The 18,641-nt window shown below is 62.0% G+C and overlaps 1 protein-coding gene across 3 annotated transcripts in view; it reads right to left on the minus strand.

The window, feature by feature from the left end:
• Positions 1 to 163: 163 nt before the first annotated feature.
• Positions 164 to 18,641, minus strand: part of BAHCC1 (BAH domain and coiled-coil containing 1) — a 56,682-nt gene continuing 38,204 nt past the window's right edge. For 2 of the 3 annotated variants that reach the window (XM_069543791.1, XM_069543789.1), the window contains exons 10-27: positions 16,978 to 17,823; positions 12,889 to 13,088; positions 12,605 to 12,741; positions 11,883 to 11,993; positions 9,596 to 9,716; positions 8,471 to 8,762; positions 7,548 to 7,730; positions 7,146 to 7,441; positions 6,830 to 6,937; positions 6,591 to 6,735; positions 6,387 to 6,501; positions 6,213 to 6,288; positions 5,985 to 6,093; positions 5,128 to 5,247; positions 4,774 to 4,950; positions 3,506 to 4,677; positions 3,146 to 3,382; positions 164 to 2,537 (exon numbers count right to left, since the gene is read on the minus strand). In XM_069543791.1, coding sequence (XP_069399892.1) covers positions 2,331 to 2,537; positions 3,146 to 3,382; positions 3,506 to 4,677; positions 4,774 to 4,950; positions 5,128 to 5,247; positions 5,985 to 6,093; positions 6,213 to 6,288; positions 6,387 to 6,501; positions 6,591 to 6,735; positions 6,830 to 6,937; positions 7,146 to 7,441; positions 7,548 to 7,730; positions 8,471 to 8,762; positions 9,596 to 9,716; positions 11,883 to 11,993; positions 12,605 to 12,741; positions 12,889 to 13,088; positions 16,978 to 17,823 — 4,652 coding nt within the window. In that variant the 3' untranslated portion in view covers positions 164 to 2,330. The remainder of the gene's footprint in view (positions 2,538 to 3,145; positions 3,383 to 3,505; positions 4,678 to 4,773; positions 4,951 to 5,127; positions 5,248 to 5,984; positions 6,094 to 6,212; positions 6,289 to 6,386; positions 6,502 to 6,590; positions 6,736 to 6,829; positions 6,938 to 7,145; positions 7,442 to 7,547; positions 7,731 to 8,470; positions 8,763 to 9,595; positions 9,717 to 11,882; positions 11,994 to 12,604; positions 12,742 to 12,888; positions 13,089 to 16,977; positions 17,824 to 18,641) is intronic. The other variant, XM_069543790.1, reaches the window with a different exon arrangement.

Below are 18,641 nucleotides of genomic sequence, written 5' to 3' on the forward strand. Positions count from 1 at the left end.
GCCCCCCCCCCAATTCTGGCTCTGCTAGGCTGCTGCACGGTAGGCCCTGCCGTTGCCCCAGTCCCTTGTCTGCTGAGACCCCAGCCTCTGGGGCCTCTAGGGAGTCCCCTTGGAACACACACATTGGACATTGGGGTGCAGTTAGGATTCTGGACCACTGAAAACCTGTACAATAGTTTATATATTTATTCTTAAGCAAGTTATCAATAAAAAATTTAATACTAAAATGCCTTTACATAGAGTTTGCTGTTCATAAAACCTTTGCATTTTTTTTGTTTGTTTGTTTTTAGTGTTTACATTGAAAAAAAAAAATCAACCATCCTCTTAGTTTACACATTTACATGAGTCGTGCTTTTGCCAGCTTTAACCATGGTGGGGGGCCGCGCTGTCCGCGCACACACGGACAGAGGAGATGGGAAGAGAAAAGCAAAGGACAGAAGTCCACACAGATGAGGGAGAAGAACCAACGGGAGGGCCAGGAAAAGGCTGCCTGTTTTGTCCCTTCCTGCCTTGCAGACTGGGGTTGGAAGTAGCCTCAGGTTCTAGTTTCCACGGCTGGGCCTTCCCCACATGCGCCTTGGCAACTGGCCGTGTCCTCTCCACGGCATCTTTCCACTTCCCCAGCTGCCAGCAGGACCTTGGCCGCCGTCTCCAGGACGACCACCAGAAATGAAAATATTGCACTCGAGCCGAGACAAAGGGGAGAGTTGGGGTGGGAGAGGAAAGCTGGGGTGCAGGGGAACCCCTCCCTGTCCCTGTACTTTCCTTGGAGCTTCCAGGGAGGGGGAGGGGCCCTCCGGGTGGGCGGGGTGATTTCCTGGTTGGAAAGAAAAGGGGGCCCAGGCAGCCCGACTTATATTCCAGGTGCCTGGTGTGGGTCTGTGGGTCACACAAGAGCCCGTGCGAAGGAGCAGTGGCTAACTTGGGGGGCCTTCCTGGGGCTCTCAGTGAGGCCAGGGGACCCTCAGTGTGACGTGGGAGCATGAAGCCCTCAGTGCGTTTTTTTGGCGGGGAGGGAAAGGGCTGTTGGGTCACGGGCCTGGTTTGCTCTGCCTGTCCCTCTTGGCCTCAGGAGACGTGAAAGGGTGACGTGTTCTCCAGGGTTACCGGGGTGGTGCTGAGGGTCTGGGACACCCATGCGGCACAACAGTAGTTATAGCACTGGGCAGAGCAGTGCTTCCTGTACCCGAGGCTGGGGCGTGGGCAGGAGGAACCCTGCTCTGGGCCCCAAGCACTAGCCTGCCAGGCCATCAGCCCTTCCAAATGGCTGCAGAAAGGGCCTGCAAACCTTCACATGAGCTGGGGAAGGCCAGTCCCTTTCCTGCTCAGAGTGGAGGCTGGGCAAGCTGATCATTGAAACGGAAATCGGAAATAACTTGGAATATTCAGGAAATCAAAACATCACCCTTTCGTATTGATAGTTTAAAACATTTGTTCATTTTTGCTTTGTTTTAAACAGAGGTAAGATACTTATGGCTGCAGTCACACTCTTGGGCCAGGGAGCCTGCTCCTGGCTTCCCTTCTACCCGCCGAGGGACCCTCATCATCAATCTCCCCCAATACTTTTTTCCCAGGAGATGAATTAAAAGGAAATAAACTCGAGTGTGACTTCCATCTTAGTCCCCCCAAGAGGTCAGCAGGTATAATCTAGGGTTCTGTCTGATCCCTCCTGTGGCCTCTGGCCCTTCGGGCCACGCCCCAGCTGCCTCTGTCGTCACAGACGCCCCAGTTGGAACTCAGCTAGGCTGAGGAAAACAGTGCATTTTCAAAGAAAACCCCCCAGAACAAAATCTCTACACACACACATACACAGACACACGCACACACTCACCCACACACACCCTTGTCACGCGTGTGGGGAAAAAAAAAAATCCTTTTCCACTTTTTTTCCATAAAACTTCCCCGCAAGGAATACAATATTTACATAGAGAAATAAATAGACAACACACCTGATTTCTGCTTTCCCTGGTGGGAGACAGTCGGAGGTACTAGGGAAAATATGGCTTGGATTCTAATCTCTTGTGAACTGCCGATGCGGGAAAACAGAGAGGGCCGGCGGGTCCCAGATGGGGGCACAGCTGACCCTCTGCAGCAGACGGATGGGACTGGGTTCCGACACCTAAAAGCTCTCTTGCTTTCCAGGGAAAATAATAATTATTAAAAAAAGCCTGGATCTTGCCTTGGTGGGTTTGCATATTTGCTCAGACTTGCCCCTCCGAGGTGTGGGCCAGCCTCCGACTCAGAGGCGTGGGGCTGTGTCCTCTCGTGCCTGTGGCTCGCACGCCGGGCACCACTAGGCGGGTGGGTCACCTGCGGACATCGGCGCAGAGTCAGCACAGAATGGGCACGCCGTCGGCCGTCACCAGGCGTCCCGTGGTGGGGTCGTAGGTGCCCGCCAGGTAGTAGAGGTCCCGTCGGTCCTGGTACTTGCGGCTCCGTGTCATCTGCTCGTACTGCTCGCGCCCGACGACCTGGCACTTGTGGGAGATGGTCTGCACGTCGTTCTCGTCCTCATGGCAGGACTGGTACAGCGCGTTCTGCCAGGGAGCGGGGCGAGGAGCGCCTGGGGTCAGGTCTGGCCTGGGACAGCACACCCCACCCAACCCCGGGACCCTCAGTTCTGGATAAGACTGTAACTGCGTGGCGGGGGAGCCAGTGCCTGGAGCCCCAGCAGGCGGGCAGAGTGGGAGAAACACTTTTTTCTGCACCATCTGCAAACACGGTTCTCAGGGAAGACAGGACAGTGGGCTGGGGGTGTTTAGGGTTTTAGGTCGATTTGGGCAGGCAGGGACCAGAGGGCCTGCTGTAGGGGGCGCTACTGAGGGCGGGACCTGCTTGGTGCTATGTGCTGCCGTGGGTCACAGCCCCCGACGAGGTGAAACTGTCACCCCCTCCACTAGGAGTCAGTCATAGAAGCAGTTGGGGAGGGATCCAGGTGGCCTGGCTCTGCGCCTGAGCCCTCAGCCATGTTATTCCCTGTGGGGCCCGTGTGACCCTTGGCAACTCGAGGTGTGGGGACAGGGAGGGGGGATGTTCATTCCCCTTCTTCCCACTGGTGCTATTGCCAGGATACCTCTTCCCAAGGCTCCCCACTCTGAGCCTGCCCAGACCCCTGGGACGCCTGCCCTCCGCCAGGCGGCCCCACCTTCCCGTCGCTCTGCCGCTTCCCCAGTTTGGTCTCCTCTGGATGGTAGAACCACTTGACCTTGACCACCATGTTGCTGCCCCACGACTCCCACATGCTCTCGATGCGGCCGATGTAGGGCAGGTTGGGCCGCCCGGCCGACAGGAAGACCGCGCAGTCCCCGATGCGAAGCGTCTCCTTGCCCCGGACGATAGCCTTGTAGAACAGCTTCCTGGCCTTCCCCTTCATGCCACGCCTCTGCAGGAGACAGCCAGGGGCACAGGGTGGGCAAGGGACACAGGGCAGAATGACAGAGAGACAGTGTGCAGGAGAGACAGATGGCATGTCTTGAGGGCACTTGCACGGGCCAGGCCCACCTACCTGCGTGGGGTTCCCCGACCACTTCCAGAGCTGCCGGGCGGGCAGGAAGGCTGAGATCTTTGGCCGGTTTTCCACGGAGGGCAGCCGCTGCCTCCGGGACAGCTCTTTGGCTTTGGAGAAGCTCAGAGCCTCCTTGCGCTTGAGCCGGGGTCTGCTGCCGCTGGGGCCTGCGCCTGCTCCCCCACCGGCCACAGCAGCCCTGGACAGGAAGCAGCGCTGGGCATGCGGGTGAGGGCCGCCCCCCTTGGAGCGCAGGGCTTCGGGCTGGGCCAGGAGGGCGGGCACTGGGTGGGTGAGGCATGTCTGCAGCAGCAGGGCGGGGTCCTCCTCGTCCGAGGTGTAGGAAGAGCCCTCGTCGTCCGAGGAGCAGAGGCTGGAGGTGGACAGGGAGCCCGAGGAGGAGGAGGTGGACGAACCCGAGGACGAGGAGGACATGGACAGGCGGGCGAGGAAGCGGGAGGGCACGCCGGGTGCCAGGCCAGGCCCGTCCTCCTCCTCGTCTGAGTAGGAGCTGTGGCAGTCGCTGTCACAGGGCAGCGGGTACTCAGCCTGGCCTGCGAACTTGCGCAGCGCCAGCCCCATGGACAGCGGGTGGACGGGCGCCCGGCCCTTCCTGTCCTTGCCCACGAGGGCTGGGTGCCCGTAGCTGGGGCTGGGCAGGGGCCTCCCTGGCCTGGGCCCCGAGTCCTTGTCACCAGCATGTAGCGCCTTGCAGTTCTTGCTCTTGGGAGAGGTCACGCCCTCATGGTCCAGCTTGACCAGGAACTCGCTGCCTGCCCGCCGCCGCCCGCCCTTCTCAGCCTCAGCCTTCTTGGCCCGGAGCAGTTTGTGGGCACCCCCGGGCAGGCCAGGCCCAGCCCCGCCGACGAAGGGCGCGTAGGAGCTGGCCAGGCTGCTGAAGGAGTCAGCGCGGAAGCCGTTGCCGAACACGGGTGGAGCCACGCTGTGCACGGGGAACAGGGCCTCGCGGGCGCGCAGCTTCTTGGCGCTGCCGTTGAGCTGGAAGAGGTTCGGCAGCATGCCCGGCCCCTTGCTGCCTGCTGCGGCCACTGCCTTCCGCTTGGTCTGTGCCACCGCTGACCAGCTCAGCAGCGGGCTGCCCCGGCGGCCCAAGAAGTGGTCTGAGGCCCCCGCAGGGGGCTTGGCACCAGAGGTCAGGAGCTCTGCTTTGCCTGGGGAGAGGCCAGGTAGAGTCAGAGAAACCACCCGCCCACCCTTCCTTCCCCCGTACTCCTGAGGGAGTTCCCCACCCGAGGTCCTGTGAGTACCAGCTTTGTCTTTGCCTGTGGATTTCTTCCCAGAGGTCTTTGAGGCTTCGGACCCATCGTGAGCCTTAGGAGACAGGCTGGGAGCGGTGGCCTCACTGGGCGGGGGCGCCTCACAGGAAGACTTCTTGGTCCTCCGGCAGCTGCTGGACACCAGCAGGGCTGGCGAGGGCTCTGTGCCTGCAGGGTGGACCAGGGGCCTCAGTGCTGTGCCGCTGGGGTGACCTCTTCCCCGTGAGCCTCCTCTTGGGAGACCAGGGAGCTAATGTCTGGGCCCAGGAGAAGCCCGCCCGAACTCCAGCCATATGGGCTGACCCAGGAAGGAAGAACACCACCCTGGAGGGCCCGGGGGCTCACACTGGATCTTGAAGTCTGGAGGCAGCAGCCTGATGTTGGAGACAGCGATGTGGCCAGTGTCCCCATCGTCAAACTCCACCACCACAGAGTCCAGATCCTCTTCCTCATCACTGGAGGCTCCTGGAGACAGGGCCCACCTGAGTATACTGCCCTCCGCTCCAGGCCCAAGAGGCTCTCCCCGCTGGCCAGGTGGCCGGGACAGGAGAATGATGGGATGGGCTCCGGAGCGCCTGACAAATGATGCTGGGACATTCTGCTCCCTGATCACATTTGACCTTGGAGCTGCCGTGGCAGCCGGGAGCAGCCCGCCTCCCCTCCACCTCCTGAAGTGCCGCTAGAGAGGCAATATTACCGCCATCCATCACCAGCATCCCAGGGCACACATGCAGGGACGCAGGGCCCCCGACCTCCCCCTGTGCACAGGCACACGGATGCAGACACATGCCTGGCTGAGGCCTGCCAGCCGATTTGCCCACCCACCTGTCTGACCCCAGGGTCCCCACATCCTGTGCCAGGGGAGCAGGGAGCAGAAGGATTCACCCCAGGAGAGCTGGTGCCCAGGTGACCAGTTCATAACCCTCAGGTCCGGGGCTCTGCTAGGCCTTCTGGCCAGCCAGAGGCTCTACCCTCTCCCCACCCAGGCAGCCCCTCGCCTTTTCCTGTTGACCAAGGAGCTGAGGTTATCATTTGTCTTATCCGATCCACTTCGGCCTGGGAAGCAGGGCTGGTAGGAAGCCTTCCTTGAGAGACAGGGTCCCTCCCGGCACCCTAGGGGTCTCAGAGGGGCCTCTCGTCTGTAGCTTTGCCTGAGGGGAGGAGTTGATGGGCCTCGGTGGGGGTCCCTGGGTAGTGCTCACCTCGCACTACATTGCCTGGATACAGGCAGCGGGACTTCTGGCTCCAGTAGGCACAGACCCTCGTGCCGGGCGGGAGGTACCGGCTGGACTGCGGTCGGACATCCAGAACCTGCGGGAACAGTAGTTTGGCAGCCGTAAGCGGGCTGGCCAAGGGGTGCCCAGGAGGGGCCGGGTGCCGTCAGGCCCACCTCCCTGGGGTGCTAAGCCAAGCAGGGGCAGTCTGCTCACCGCCTCCTGCAGCAGCTGCTCCAGCGAGTAGATCCTTTGCCGGTTGCCTCTCTCGCCCTCGATGACGATGCTGTAGCTGGGGGTGGGGGTGGGGGTGCATGGCAAGAGGTGCATGAGACAGGCCTGCAGACGCCTCTGCCCATAGCCCTCCCTGCACACACGCTGGGGCCTCACATGTCGGGGGGCTGCAGGGTCCTGACGCTGCCTGCGTACAGCAGACTATCCTCCTTGGGGATGAGCACAGGCAGCCCGTCCTGTAGGTCCTCCTTATGAATGGTGCACGAGCGTGCTGGGGAGACCAGGGCGTCAGTGCCCGGTCCCCCACCTGCCCACCACCGCCCCTCCCCCGATGCTCCGCACCCCCTCCTGGCTGCTCACCCAGGGCGGCACTCTGCTCGGCGCTCAGGGGGCCACTGGCCTCCTCCTCCTCCTCGTCCTCCGAGAGGCAGCTGCTGTCCTCAAACTCAAAGTCGTCCTCCACCGCAAAGCTCTCCAGGAGCCGACTTACAGCCCGGCCCTTGCCCTGGGGACCAGAGGGGTCAGCTCCCTTGGGACGGGTTGGGGGGTGGGGGGGGTCAGGGCCGGTCGGTCCCCTGGGGTTGGGGCAGGGATGCTACCTGTTTGCCGATGGCCTTGGTTTTCACCTTGCCCGCCTTCCGGCCCCTCCCCAGGATGGCCTTGGCGTTGCGGGGCGACAGGGCGATGGATAGGGCCCCATTCTTCCGCTGTTGGAGGAGAGGGGTGAGGTGAGAGTGGCTCAAACCTCCTTGCCCCCGGTGTGCCCATGGAGTGACACAGACAGACCCCAAGTATGAGTCCCAGGGTGTGACTTGGTGTAGCAAGTAGAGAAGAGTAGGGTGAGGGTCCCCAAAGGCTTTCTGCATCCAGCACCCCCACCGAACCCAGGACCTCGGGGCGCCTGCCGGCCCTCACCCGCAGCCCCGGCTGGAGCACCGTGCTCTTGCGCGTGGCTCTCTTGAGGCGCTCGCTGGCCAGCCTGCTGCCCTCCTCGTGGCAGGTAAAGGCCCGGGCGGGGCCGCAGAGGGCTTCCCTGCTGGGCGCGGCCCCCGGCTCTGCCCGCAGGCCACCCTTGGCCTTGGCCTTCTTCTTGCCAGGCCCACCTGGGGGCCTGCGTCCCGGGGCCCGCTCCAGCTTGCTGCCCACCTTGGTCTTCACCGTCCTCCGCTTGACCTTGACCTCACTCTCGGGGCTGGACAGGCGGCAGGCCCCTGGGGAGGGAGGGAGGGAGGGAGGGCAGGCGTCGCAGGAGCCCCAGCTGCCTTCCAGGGCCCCTACCGGCCTGGCCTGCCCCAGCCCCCCCAGCCCCCAGGGTACCTAGCAAGCTCTGCCTCTCCTTCTTCTTCTTGGCCTTCTGGTTGGCCTCCATCTTGACTACGGAGGAGGGCGAGGGCCCCAGCACGGCCACGCGGGCCCCAGCGTGTAGCACCAACCCGGGCTCCTTGGGGGGTTCTTCTGTCTCGAGCAGACTGTCACAGTTTTCACTGTCCGAGCCGCTGTCTGTGGGGAGGTGGATGGTCCAGGTAACTTGGCATCAGAGCAGCGCCATTTTGGGGTGCGGCTAGGGCAGTGGATGGTTCATGTGTGCGGATGTGTCGGGGGCCAAGTAGAGTCCGTCACTGTCACGTGGGGGCTGCTTCAAGGGCAGACACCAGGGCCAGGTGTCTGGGTGAGGGTGTCTGGACCAGGAAGGAGAAGGGGCGGCCTCTCGGACCTCCCTCTGTCTCAATCTCCCTTTCTGACGCCCTGGACAGTGGGGCGCCCACCTTGCAGGGCTGAGGGTCCCATCCCCAGGGGCAGATTCTTTCCCTCCCTCGTCCTCCTGCCAGACGCCCTCTGGCTTCCTGCTTCCTCTTCCTTCCCTTTGTTCTTTCCCAGGCGGGACCTGGAGGAGGGGGCAGGGGCTGGCAGAGAGGAAGGATCTATTTTTCCAGGCCCGTTTCTGGACATGTGTGTCTGCTGGGGGCCAGATAACCTCTCCAGTCACCTGGCCGGACACGGCAGGAAGGCTGGCTGGAGCAGGCAGAAGGGCTATTTTTAACCCCTCTTTCCAGGATGCATCCAGCTGTCTGCTTCCTCCCCATGGCCCCCTGTGTGGAGGCGGGACACAGAGAATCCATCCTAGGCCAGCAAGAGGGTCTCCCTGGGTCCGGCACACTCTAAGAGCTCCTGACCACCCCATCCCCCAGCCCCTCGTGAGCGTGGAGGTCCTGGTCGCACTGCTCAGACCAACAACTTGCCTGCCTCATGTGCTGCGGCTGCCGTCGGCTGGGCTGGGAACTTAGGTGCCTCCCTGCCGCCAATGCCGCCATCAGGCTGTGGGTGCCGGGCTGCCCCAGACGCCTTGGCATTCTTGGCTCGTGACAGCTTCTTCCGGATGCGACCCCCTGGGGTGGCCTCCTTCCGCCGGAAGGGGCTGAGGCCAGTGGGCAGCCCCTTGCTCTTGACCTTCGGCTTCAGCTGGGCCACCTTGTGGGCCACAGCAGATGCCAGGTCGCCCTGACTGCTGCTCTTCTTGCACCGAACCTTCTCCTGTGAACAGGCAGGTGGAGGCTGCAGTCACTGGGACCCCGACCCTGAGCCATGGCCCTGCGACCTCCGGCTGCCCTTCCACCAGTGGTAGGTAGGCTTGGGAGGTGGCAAGTCACTGGGCTTGCCCTCCAAAATGACTGAGAGGGCCCTGGCCCCCCAGGCACAGGGCCCGCCCAGTGGAGTCTAAACTTCTGCCTCTCTGTCCCCCATTTCACAGCCTCCTCAGGCGCCCAACCTACTCAGGTTTGGGGAGAGAGGCCAAGGACCCAAGTGTCTGTCCTGTCCTGGAGAGAGGGACCAGCCTCCTGCTAGGGGAGGGTCAGGCAAGGTGAAAACAGACTGACCCACCTCTCGCCTGTCCCTCCCAGGACCCTATAATAGGGGTGGGGTAGGATGTACCCACTGCACTGAGAAGGAATGGGGGGGCTGGCACACGGGGGAGCCCGTCCCAAGGGAGGAATAGCTGTCCTTGGCCCACCCACTACATCAGCTATGCACCAGGTATGCATCATCCACCTGTGACCAGGGCAGTGTGTCCTGCGACCTACGACACCTATGTGCTCCTTTCCTCTCGTTGGAGTGAGCAGAGGAGGCGGGTGTCATGGAGCACAACCAGCTCCTCTCATACCTTTAGGAGCCCGCCTCTGTGTGAGGCATACAAAGCTCGCTGGGCCTCTTCTGCTCATCTGAGCAAAGGGACTCCAGCTGGGTGGTGATGCGGGGCGGGGTGAGGTGGCTGTGTTCAGCCTGGGGCTGGTCTTCCGCCTGCTCCCTGTCCTGTTTGTCTGACATCCTGCACCCAGCCCAAGGGGAAGGCTGCAGCGGGGACTCACCGCAGACGCGGGCTGCAGGCCCACGTAGGTGCCCTTCTCCAGCCGGCCTCGCTTCTTCGAAGGTTCATCATCACCGCCCCGCAGCTCAGCACACAGCAGGCTCAGGCTAGACCGCACTGCCCTGGGAGCACGGGGGCAGAGGTCACACCTGGGCACCCGGGCCTCGTGCCCATGACAGGCCCTGCGGTGGCAGCCAGGGTCGGGTGTGCGGTGCAGCTCTAAGGCTGCAAACCCACTTCCCCCTGTGAGGGCCCTGCCTCTTTCCTGGCCAAGGCTGTGTCCCTGGGCCAGACTCCTCCAAGCACCCAGAACTGCTGGGGCAGGGGGAGCCAAGCCAGTGTTGAGCCCCTGGGGCCCTTGCTACCCAGTCGGCCCCCTCTGCCCACTGCTCAGGGGCCACGGCCCTGCAGCCAGCTGGGCCACTGTGTGACCTGGCCTGTGGCCTTCTGGGCTGTAGGCTCAGTCTTTCTACCTGGAAAGTGGGGGTGCCTTTCATTGTGCCTCTCTGCAAGGTGGGGGTGGGATCGTGCTGGTCCCAGGCCTGGCCATTAATGAGTCCAAAGGCCAGCAGCTACTGCAGTTAGGGAAAAAGAGGGAGTGAGGAGAGTCTGCGGAGAATGGGGTCCACTTGAAGCATCTCTGCCACGGTCAGTAAAGGGATGGGGGGCAGCGGCCAGAGAAACTCGTGCCCAGGCTCCGCCTCCTAGCCCCTGGGACCCCCACTGCTGGGCTCAGACCCCCTCAGAACTTTGTCCCCTGCCTTCAATTCCTGGTCTCATGGGAGGGACTCTGAATCTCCCCCAACCTGGCTCCCGGGCTCTGGGAGCTGCTGACTCTGAGCCTGGTTCCCTGTGTCCCACAGGTGTAAGGCTGTGAGCTCTGCTCTATCCTTGGCCAAACAGGGGCTGGGGGCTGGGCCTCTCACCTGCCCTCTCCCTCACCCACATAGCATTAATGAAAATGAGTCCCAGATGGAGGCCGAGGGCCCTGACCCAGCCCTGGCCTTGTGTGGCCAGAAGTCAACTTTTACCTTCCTGCCCGGAGAGGCCAGCCAGGAAGCCAGCCGGAGCCACGCGTGGCCCCTGGGTGTTGGCCCTCCCACTTCCTGCCTGGGCCCAACTGTCGGCAGCTACTGCAGGGTAGGGGCCCAGAAGAGGGATGGAAAGTGGAGAGGAGCCTGAAATGGGGAGAGGTGGAAGGGAACCCCAGTTCTTAAGGGAGGGCCCGGGCTTTGGTTTCCTTCCCCTGCTAACCAGGGCCTGCTTTCTGAGGTCAGAGGGAGAAGTGGCCAGATGCAAGCACCAGGACTCAGCTTCCAGGCTCGGGCTGGCGCTTGGTGCCAGGTGGGTCTGAGACAAGTGTGGGGCAGCCTTGACAAGAGGATCCCTGACAGGGCCCCCTGCCAGGCCCTGGCCTTAGCCAGCAGCCCCCACAGTTCTGGCTAGTCCTCAAAGGGAGCCCCCTGGAGCCCACTCTGGGTGACACTTGGGCAGGGTGGAGGGACAGCCCCGGGAGGCTCCCCCCAGCCATATGGTGCATCGCCTCCCCCGCCCGCAGCCGAGGCGAATTCCCCTCCCTGTAACCTTCTCCGCATTTGCTAATGTTTTGTGACATAAAGCCCTGAGATTAATTTTTTGCCTCTGTCTTAATTGAAGGAACCATTTAGTGCCGATTTAACTATTATTACCAAATCATCAGGATTGATGCAGTGCGCACACGCAGCGCCAATCGTGTTTGGAGGAACTCGAGGATTTATGCAAATGGGCCTGCCGGGAGAGGCAATTTGTAGCCGAGAAGGACAATTATACCAGGCCCGGGAGTGCGCCAACGACTGCGCCGGGCGGGTAATGGATAATAACCGCGTGCCGGCAGCCGTGCGCAGCACCGCAGCGTGACCAACGACTCTATACGGTGCAGATAAAGAGGCTTTTACGCAACGCCGCCTCGCACTCGTGGGACCGGGCGGGGGCTGGGGCCGGGCAGGGGGTATGCCACCGCCCTGGCCACGGCCAGGTGTGTGGGGCTGGTGTGGCCACGCGCCAGGCCCAGGAGGTGGGTCTTGTTTGCACTGAGCTCAGGGCTCTGGACACTGCTGCGCTCACCATCATGGCTGGCCTGGGGTTCTGGGTCTTCAGGAGAAGCTGTAAGGGGGGGGCTCTTGCAGCCCCAGGAGCCAGAGAGGAGCCCAGCCCCACTGGTCAGGCCTTAAGGGCACCTGGGCCTGCCCAGCCTCATCGAGAAACCTCAGCCCTAGGCACCCCATGGAACCCCTGCACCCAGGACTTACTTGACTTTCTTGCTGTCACTGGGGCGCAGGGCAGGCAGCAAACTGGAGTATTTGCGCTTCCGTGGCCGGCCAGGCCCTCTCCTGGCAGGGCTCCTTGAACTCTCGTCTCTCCTGGGGGCCGCAGGAAGGGTGGTCAGAGGTTGATGCCCTTCCTGGCTCCCTGACTAGTGTCCAGCAGAGGTCACTGCCCTTGGGGGATATGGTGGGAGCCAGCTGTCCCAAGACTGGGCCTGGGGAGCCTGGCTGCCCCGTGGAGGGCATGGCTGAGCCAGGGTCCCACCATCCTTGCTTCCCAGTTCCAGCCACCCTGCACACACCGGTCAGGTGAGCTGCCACCACTGCCATGACACATTTGGGATGCCCTCTGCCCACCAAAGCCCAATCCTGCCCTGGCCCCCTGACAGCCCTACCCTCACCCTTTGCCCCACTACCCAAGGACCAGCCTCTGTCCTGCACTAGCCTCTGCTGCGTACTTCTTCCCTCCCACACCATACCGCATCTTGGTTTCTCTGCTGGGTGACTGCCTCACGGTTCCACTGCCTCTGGGGACCTTCCCAGGCCTCCCGCCTTCTGGCCCCCGCTCAGCCCATCACACACAGGTTTACCCCTGGCCACAAGGCAATGGCCCTGGGCTGGGCCATGCCCACCTCTGCCCTGAAATGGGAGCATCTCCACAAGCCACACTCCCACCCTCTCCACCCTGCTGCCGGCCTGGGCCATACTCATGGTCGTGCCTGCGCTGCAGCCGGGCCAGCTCCCGCTGCTTCTCCTTGTAGCGCCTCTGCAGCTCCGCCAGCTGCACACGCATCTCCACCTCCTGCGTGTCCAGCCGATCGATGGCAGCCTTCAGTGGGCACACCTAGTGGGCAGGGGCACAGGGCCCTGTGAGCCCACCAGGTGGGCAGACCATGATGGGGTGGGCAGGCGGCCAGACTGGGCACTCGAGGCCCCGCCCACCGTCACGGCAGCGGGCAATGGGGGCGACCAGGGCCCCCCTACCACTCACAGGCTTGGTCTTGGGGGTCCAGGTGTCCTTGCGCCGCAGGATCTGCATGCGGGGGGTGAGTGCGGGAGCCCTGCAGGGGTCAGCAGTTGGAGGCTGGGCCGAGGAGGCGGGGCTGTCCAAGTTAGCGGCTTCGACCAGGGACCAGGCTGAGGCCAGAGTGGCCAGGCGCTGCAGGTTGAAGGCCAGCACATCCTCCTCCTCTGCAGGGGACAGGCGGGTCAGTGTGATGAGAGCAGGCCACACACTGTCCCTCAGAGAGTCTCTTGATGTCACCTTGCATCTCAGCACAGCCCAGACTACCCCTCACCCCACCCTGCATCATGCTCCCACCCCGTACCACCACCTCACCCATAGGCTGTCTGGCTCTGAGACACACAGGCCAAGGGCGAGGGTGAGGCGGCCGGGAACAATGAGACAGTCCCTGGGTCAGACACCTAGCCCTCGCCTCAGCTCTGGGTGAGGGAGATGTCACCCTCAGCTACCGTGGGCCAGGCCAGTTGGAATGGCACAAATCCTCAGGACAGTGACCAAACGATTTTGTTAAGGTCTAGGGTTCATTATGCTCTAGCAGCAACTGCCTTGCATTTTTGCTTTCTTCCAGATTCATGAAAACACGGAGTGTCACAGCCCTGGTGGGTGGGGAGGGACAGTCCAGTGCGGGGTCAGAGCCCAGCCAGTGGAGGGCAGTGTCCATTCATGAGACAGGCCTGGAGTGAAGACTTGGGGCTGAATAAAATGATGGGGAGGGGGTGGTGGCAGAGACGGAGGTAGGGGTAAGGCACACGCAGGTGGGCAGATCCTATGAGCTATCGCTGGGGAGGGACCGGCCAGGATGAGCCCTATGGAGTCAGATAGTGTCCCTAGGGCTGGAGGTGTATAGTGGGTAGTCATGACGTCTAGAACACACAGCCAGTTCTGCCCCCGAAGAAGACCTGAGGGCAGCAACACCCTAGCGCTAATGAGCACACCTGCACCCTGAACGTGGCTTCTAATATCCTCTGAGGAAAGGCATCAGCCTTCTTGGGGACATTGCCCAAGAAGGTTCGGGTACGAGCTGGGAACACAGGATGTGCTCAGAGAACGATCCAGCTGAAGGGGCCAAACCTGAGACAGGTCAATCACCAGATTAAACGGTGGCAGTGACATGTTATAATGGACTGAAGTGAATAAATATCCACAAGTTACACTGATATAAATGTTAATGAGTGAATCCAACCTTTGAAAAGGAATGAGATATCACACCATTTCAGACACTTCCCGCTGAATAACTACAATAGAGAAGGTGCCCCGTCACAGCCTTGATAGAGTCATCAGGGTGACCCACTCTCAGTAATGTGACAAAGCACAGGTGGACACCGTAAGTTCAACCCTCTGGATGAAGTGCTAGGTCAAGGCCAGAGGTGGGGTGCTGGCTCAAAGGTGCCCTGGGAAGACAGGGAAGGGGCTGCGGGGGCTTTCTTCTCCCACCTCAGGCTGGGGCACTGATATGTGCAAATTCCATTTCAGCTAAAAGTTCCACAGGGTCTGCCTGTCCCTTGAGGTCACTGTAACTGCTGGGAAGCCTCCCTGTTCCTCCCTGCCTCTCACTCCTCAGGCTAAGCCTGCTAAGATGGCAAAGTTTTGCAGGTGAGCTCTGGGTGGGGCAGGAATGGGGGGCTCAAGGAGATGGCAGGGGTACTGGTGGTGCTGGGCTCCAAACGAGACCCTGCCTTGCTCTCTGATTCAGGGAGCTGCAGGGGCAGACAACAATAGTCCAACCCCCCAAGCCTCCAGGTCTACACCCTGTGTCCCAGGAGGGATGTGGGGCTGGGCTCTCCAGGCAGGTTCAGGCTCCAAAGGTACAGTAAAGGCCCAAGACTTGGGTTTCCTCCCAACCAGGCAGGCCAGTAGAAGCTCTTGGGGCCAGGAGCAGGTGGGAGGAAGGAGTGTAGCAGATCAAAAGGGATCAAAAGGAGGGTCTCAGCTCATCATGTAAACTGGGCGGGTCCCTCGTGAAAGAAGGGGCAACCATACTCTGGGACGGGGCCTGGGCTTCACAAAATCCCAGGGTAGATGGGAAGCGCAGTGGGCAGCATGGCCCCTGATGGCCACTCCAAGTGCAGAGGGGGGCACTCTGGGAGCCTCGGGGATGGGCCCCTGCAGGCAGGCCTAAAAATCCATGGTCAGATAAGCGAATGGCCAGAGGTGTCCAACTTCCTCCCAACCTCAGGGCTCTGTCTGGGGCCTGAGTTCCTGCCCCAGCTGGAATGGAGGTCTGCGGGCTGGGCAGTCTGCCCACTGAGCTCCCTGGACTTGAGCCCAGATGGGGGATAAGCCAGGGTCCTGGGCCAAGTCTTACTGGTGGGGGCAGTGAGGGCTCTCGACGCCCACACCAGTGAGAGCAGAGCTCTTTCCAGCATGGGAGCAAACGGCCTGGGGCCCGGCTACGGAGCCAGGGGCCACGTCACCTTTCTCACTCCCACTTCTCAGGGGTCCCCGTCTGGCCTTTCAGCAGCTCTCCCCAGCCTGGGATATACTTCAGGGGGATGTACTCAAGGACAAGAGGGCGGCGGGAGGCCCTGCTGACCCTCTGGGGTCTTTTTCCTCCCTCTCCCCTCCGCATCCCAGCCTGTTCCCAGGATGTTCTTCTCCTGTCTTCTCCTTCTGTGAGTCCTCCCTTTTGCTCTGAAAACAAGCTGATTTCCTAATTAATTTCAGGCAAGGCAGTCACTGAGCTTGTAGGGAACAGCTCCAGAGCTGAGAGGCTGCGCACACCGGCCAATTAACTGGGACAGTGAGAAGGGGTGGGCCTGGGAGCGGCACAAGGGGAGGGTGAAGACCCGAGGGCTCTATGAAGGGAGGGTGGGGGGCTTGGGAGAAACAAGAGGGGAGAGTGGGGCTTGCAGGTTCCAGAAGGGGAGGGTGGGGTGGAGACCCAGCAGTGACAGCAGGGCCTGGCCTGGACTGGCAGCTGCAACGCCCACAATGGGACACACGTGGTCTACACGTGAGCATCCATTCAATGAATGGGCATGGGTCCAGCAGGCATTCACAGGCACCGACTGGGCGGCCACACACATGGTGCTTGGCATCGGCTCAGTGCACCCTCACGCCAGCCACACTCACAAGGTGACTTGGGCAGCAGAGACCCCTGCCCAGGGCCACCTCACCTCACCTCTCCAGGGGTCATGACCAGCAAGGGCTCACTGGCTCACTCTCCTCACCAGCACAGTGGTGGCCCCTCTGGTCAGACAGCAGAGGAGTGACACAGAGGCCTTCGGGGAAATTAACAAGAACTTTCGCTTATCTCCACGGAGCACAAGAGGTGCTGGCGGCTGGCTGTGGGCTGTGAGAGTTCATTATGCTGAGAAGACGGGCAGGCCAGCTGAGGATGTTGTTGGGTTCTTTCTATAAACGTCAACCTGGTACAGTGCCTGGCTGGGGGTGCTTCCCCTTGCCCCCCTGGGGTTCCAGCTGGGAGAGCCTGGGTGGAGTCCCTCGGGGGGACCTAAGGTCTAGAGAGGCCTAAGCAGAGGCCTGGCCCTTGGGTGGGATGCAGGGAGCCCAGGAGCAATTTTCCCAGCAGGTCAGTTCCGGGGGCCTGGTGAGGCTTAGGGGGCCTCACCTCCCTAGGGCCTGGGAGGCGAGGGTCACTGTGTCTTTAGCTGGACCCCATGCAGGTATCAGGTTCGGGAGCTGCAGAACCCACGGTGGTGGTAGCTTGCAGATAGAGCGCCATCTCTCCTCCCCTTTCCTGGCTGTGAGATCACCATTTAGTGACCTGGGCCCCCCACCCCTCAACCTGTGGGCCTTGGCATCCTTGTGCATAAAATGGGGACAACCTTGAGCACACCCCCTGCCCCCCAGGGTATCGTGAGAATCCCAGGGGTCTTCCTGACACCACCATCGGGGCCACAGGCCTGGCCCTGAGGCCCTGCCCTCACGGCCAACCTGCAGGGGGGGCTGGAGGTGATGCTGGAGGTGTGGGCGCACCTGCCTGGTTTCCTGACCTGGGGCCACACTGTGGGGACAACTGAGTGGGGCTGAAGGTTGACCCTGAGTCTGTGCCTGAGGGTCCAGCTCCCAGGGCTCTGGAGGGATGGGGCTCACCTTGCAGGGCTGGCTCAGTCCTCTGCTGCTGGATCTCCAGGTCGGCCAGCTCGCTGAGCAGGGCAATTCCATGAATCCCTGAGCTACGGGGCAGGGGAGCTGTGCTGGGTGGCCCAGGGACTGCGGGGGGCAGAGGGTCCAGTGGGCTGACGCCAGGCAGGTCCCCCAGGTTGATGGTGGCTGCCACCAGAGCGTCCAGCCCGGGCAGCTCCCTGGGCAGCTGGCTGTTGTCAGGAGTTGAACCCCAGTCCTGCTCCTCTTCCTCCTCTTCCAGCTCGGCCTCCTCGAACTTGGCCACCTCCTCCGCCTCTGCTTCTGTAGGGGCCTGCTGTTTGCCCGGCTCAGCCTGATCCACGGCGCCCAGGCTCCTCGCTGGCTGCTCCATGGCCTGGGGACCGGCCCCCAACGAGGGCCCCAGCTCTCCCTCCTCCCGCCCCTCCTCCGTGGTCCTTGCCTCTTGGGCCCCTCCTCCCTGAGTAGAATCAGCCTGGCCAGAGGCCTCAGGGCCCCCTCCCTCGAGGTGAGCCCCGCACCGCAGTTCTCGCACCCCCTCCAGTGGACTGGAGTCTGCTGCCTTCCCCGGGGGTCCCCGCTCGGCAGGGTGGGGGGTGGCGGCAAGGTCCTGGGTGGCCTCCCTGGTCCCTGAGGGCAGCCCAGGCTCCTCCAGTTTCTGGGGGCTGCGGAGGCAGAGCTCCCCAGGTGGGAACGTCCTGGCCAGCTCAGGCTGGGCCCCCAGGGGGGCAGTTTGCATAGTTTCAGGGTCCGAGAGGTCAGATGAGTGCACGCTGCGGGGCAGGGAGAAGCCCGAGCTGGCCGCCGCGGGGCACGTGTATCCGGGAGGCAGGTCTGCAAGAGAGGAGCGCGGTCAGGAGAGCAGCTGGGGACGAGGGTGGCCTCCAACGCCCCAGTTCCACCTGTGGGGAGGGTCCCCAGCCAACCCTCTGCTTGTGAAACGTGACAGGCAGGAATGGGGACATGGTGTGTTGAAAGGGGCAGAAGAGCACCGGGGGCAGGAGGGGCGATTTCCTAGGCCCCCCTCCTCAACCAGGATGGTTGTGAGCTCCCCAGCTCCTGCCACAGCCTTGGCGGGGTTGGGGGGACCCCTGGGGGGTTCCTAGAGGCCACCTCTGGCATGTGTGGTGTGGCTAACCAGAAAAGGGGGGATTTTAAAACAAGATACTTGAATCAGGGTTTTCCCTGAACCAGAACGAGCTGGCAGCCTGTTGGAGGCATTACGCCCCATTAACTACAATAAAAAAAAAGAAAGCAAAAAAAGTCTAAAACACACACACACACACACAACCACCTCGGCTGGCTCAGCCTCCTTATTGTGGAACTGGGACGGGTTTTATGTTTGCCACACGGGCTTCCACTATAAACTCTTAGCCTAATTCAGAGAGAATCAAATAGCTGTGGGGAGCTGGCGGGCAGCGGGCGGGAGAGCGGTTGCAGCGGCCAGGCTGGGCTTGGACCCTTCACCGCAGGCTGCTCCTCCTTGCCTCAGGCTCAAGCCGTGGCATTTTGGGCCCCCACAGTGAGAATGAGCTCCGTGTTGCCCAGCTTCATGGCTGCTGCCCTGTGGTCCTGCCACCATCCCTGGCAGGCCAGGCGCTTTCTCATCCTCGAGGCTCTAGCGCCAGCTGGCTGGGCCTGACCTTCACCCT

Source organism: Ovis canadensis, chromosome 11 (assembly GCF_042477335.2).
Source record: "Ovis canadensis isolate MfBH-ARS-UI-01 breed Bighorn chromosome 11, ARS-UI_OviCan_v2, whole genome shotgun sequence".
NCBI classification, from domain to species: Eukaryota; Metazoa; Chordata; class Mammalia; order Artiodactyla; family Bovidae; genus Ovis; species Ovis canadensis.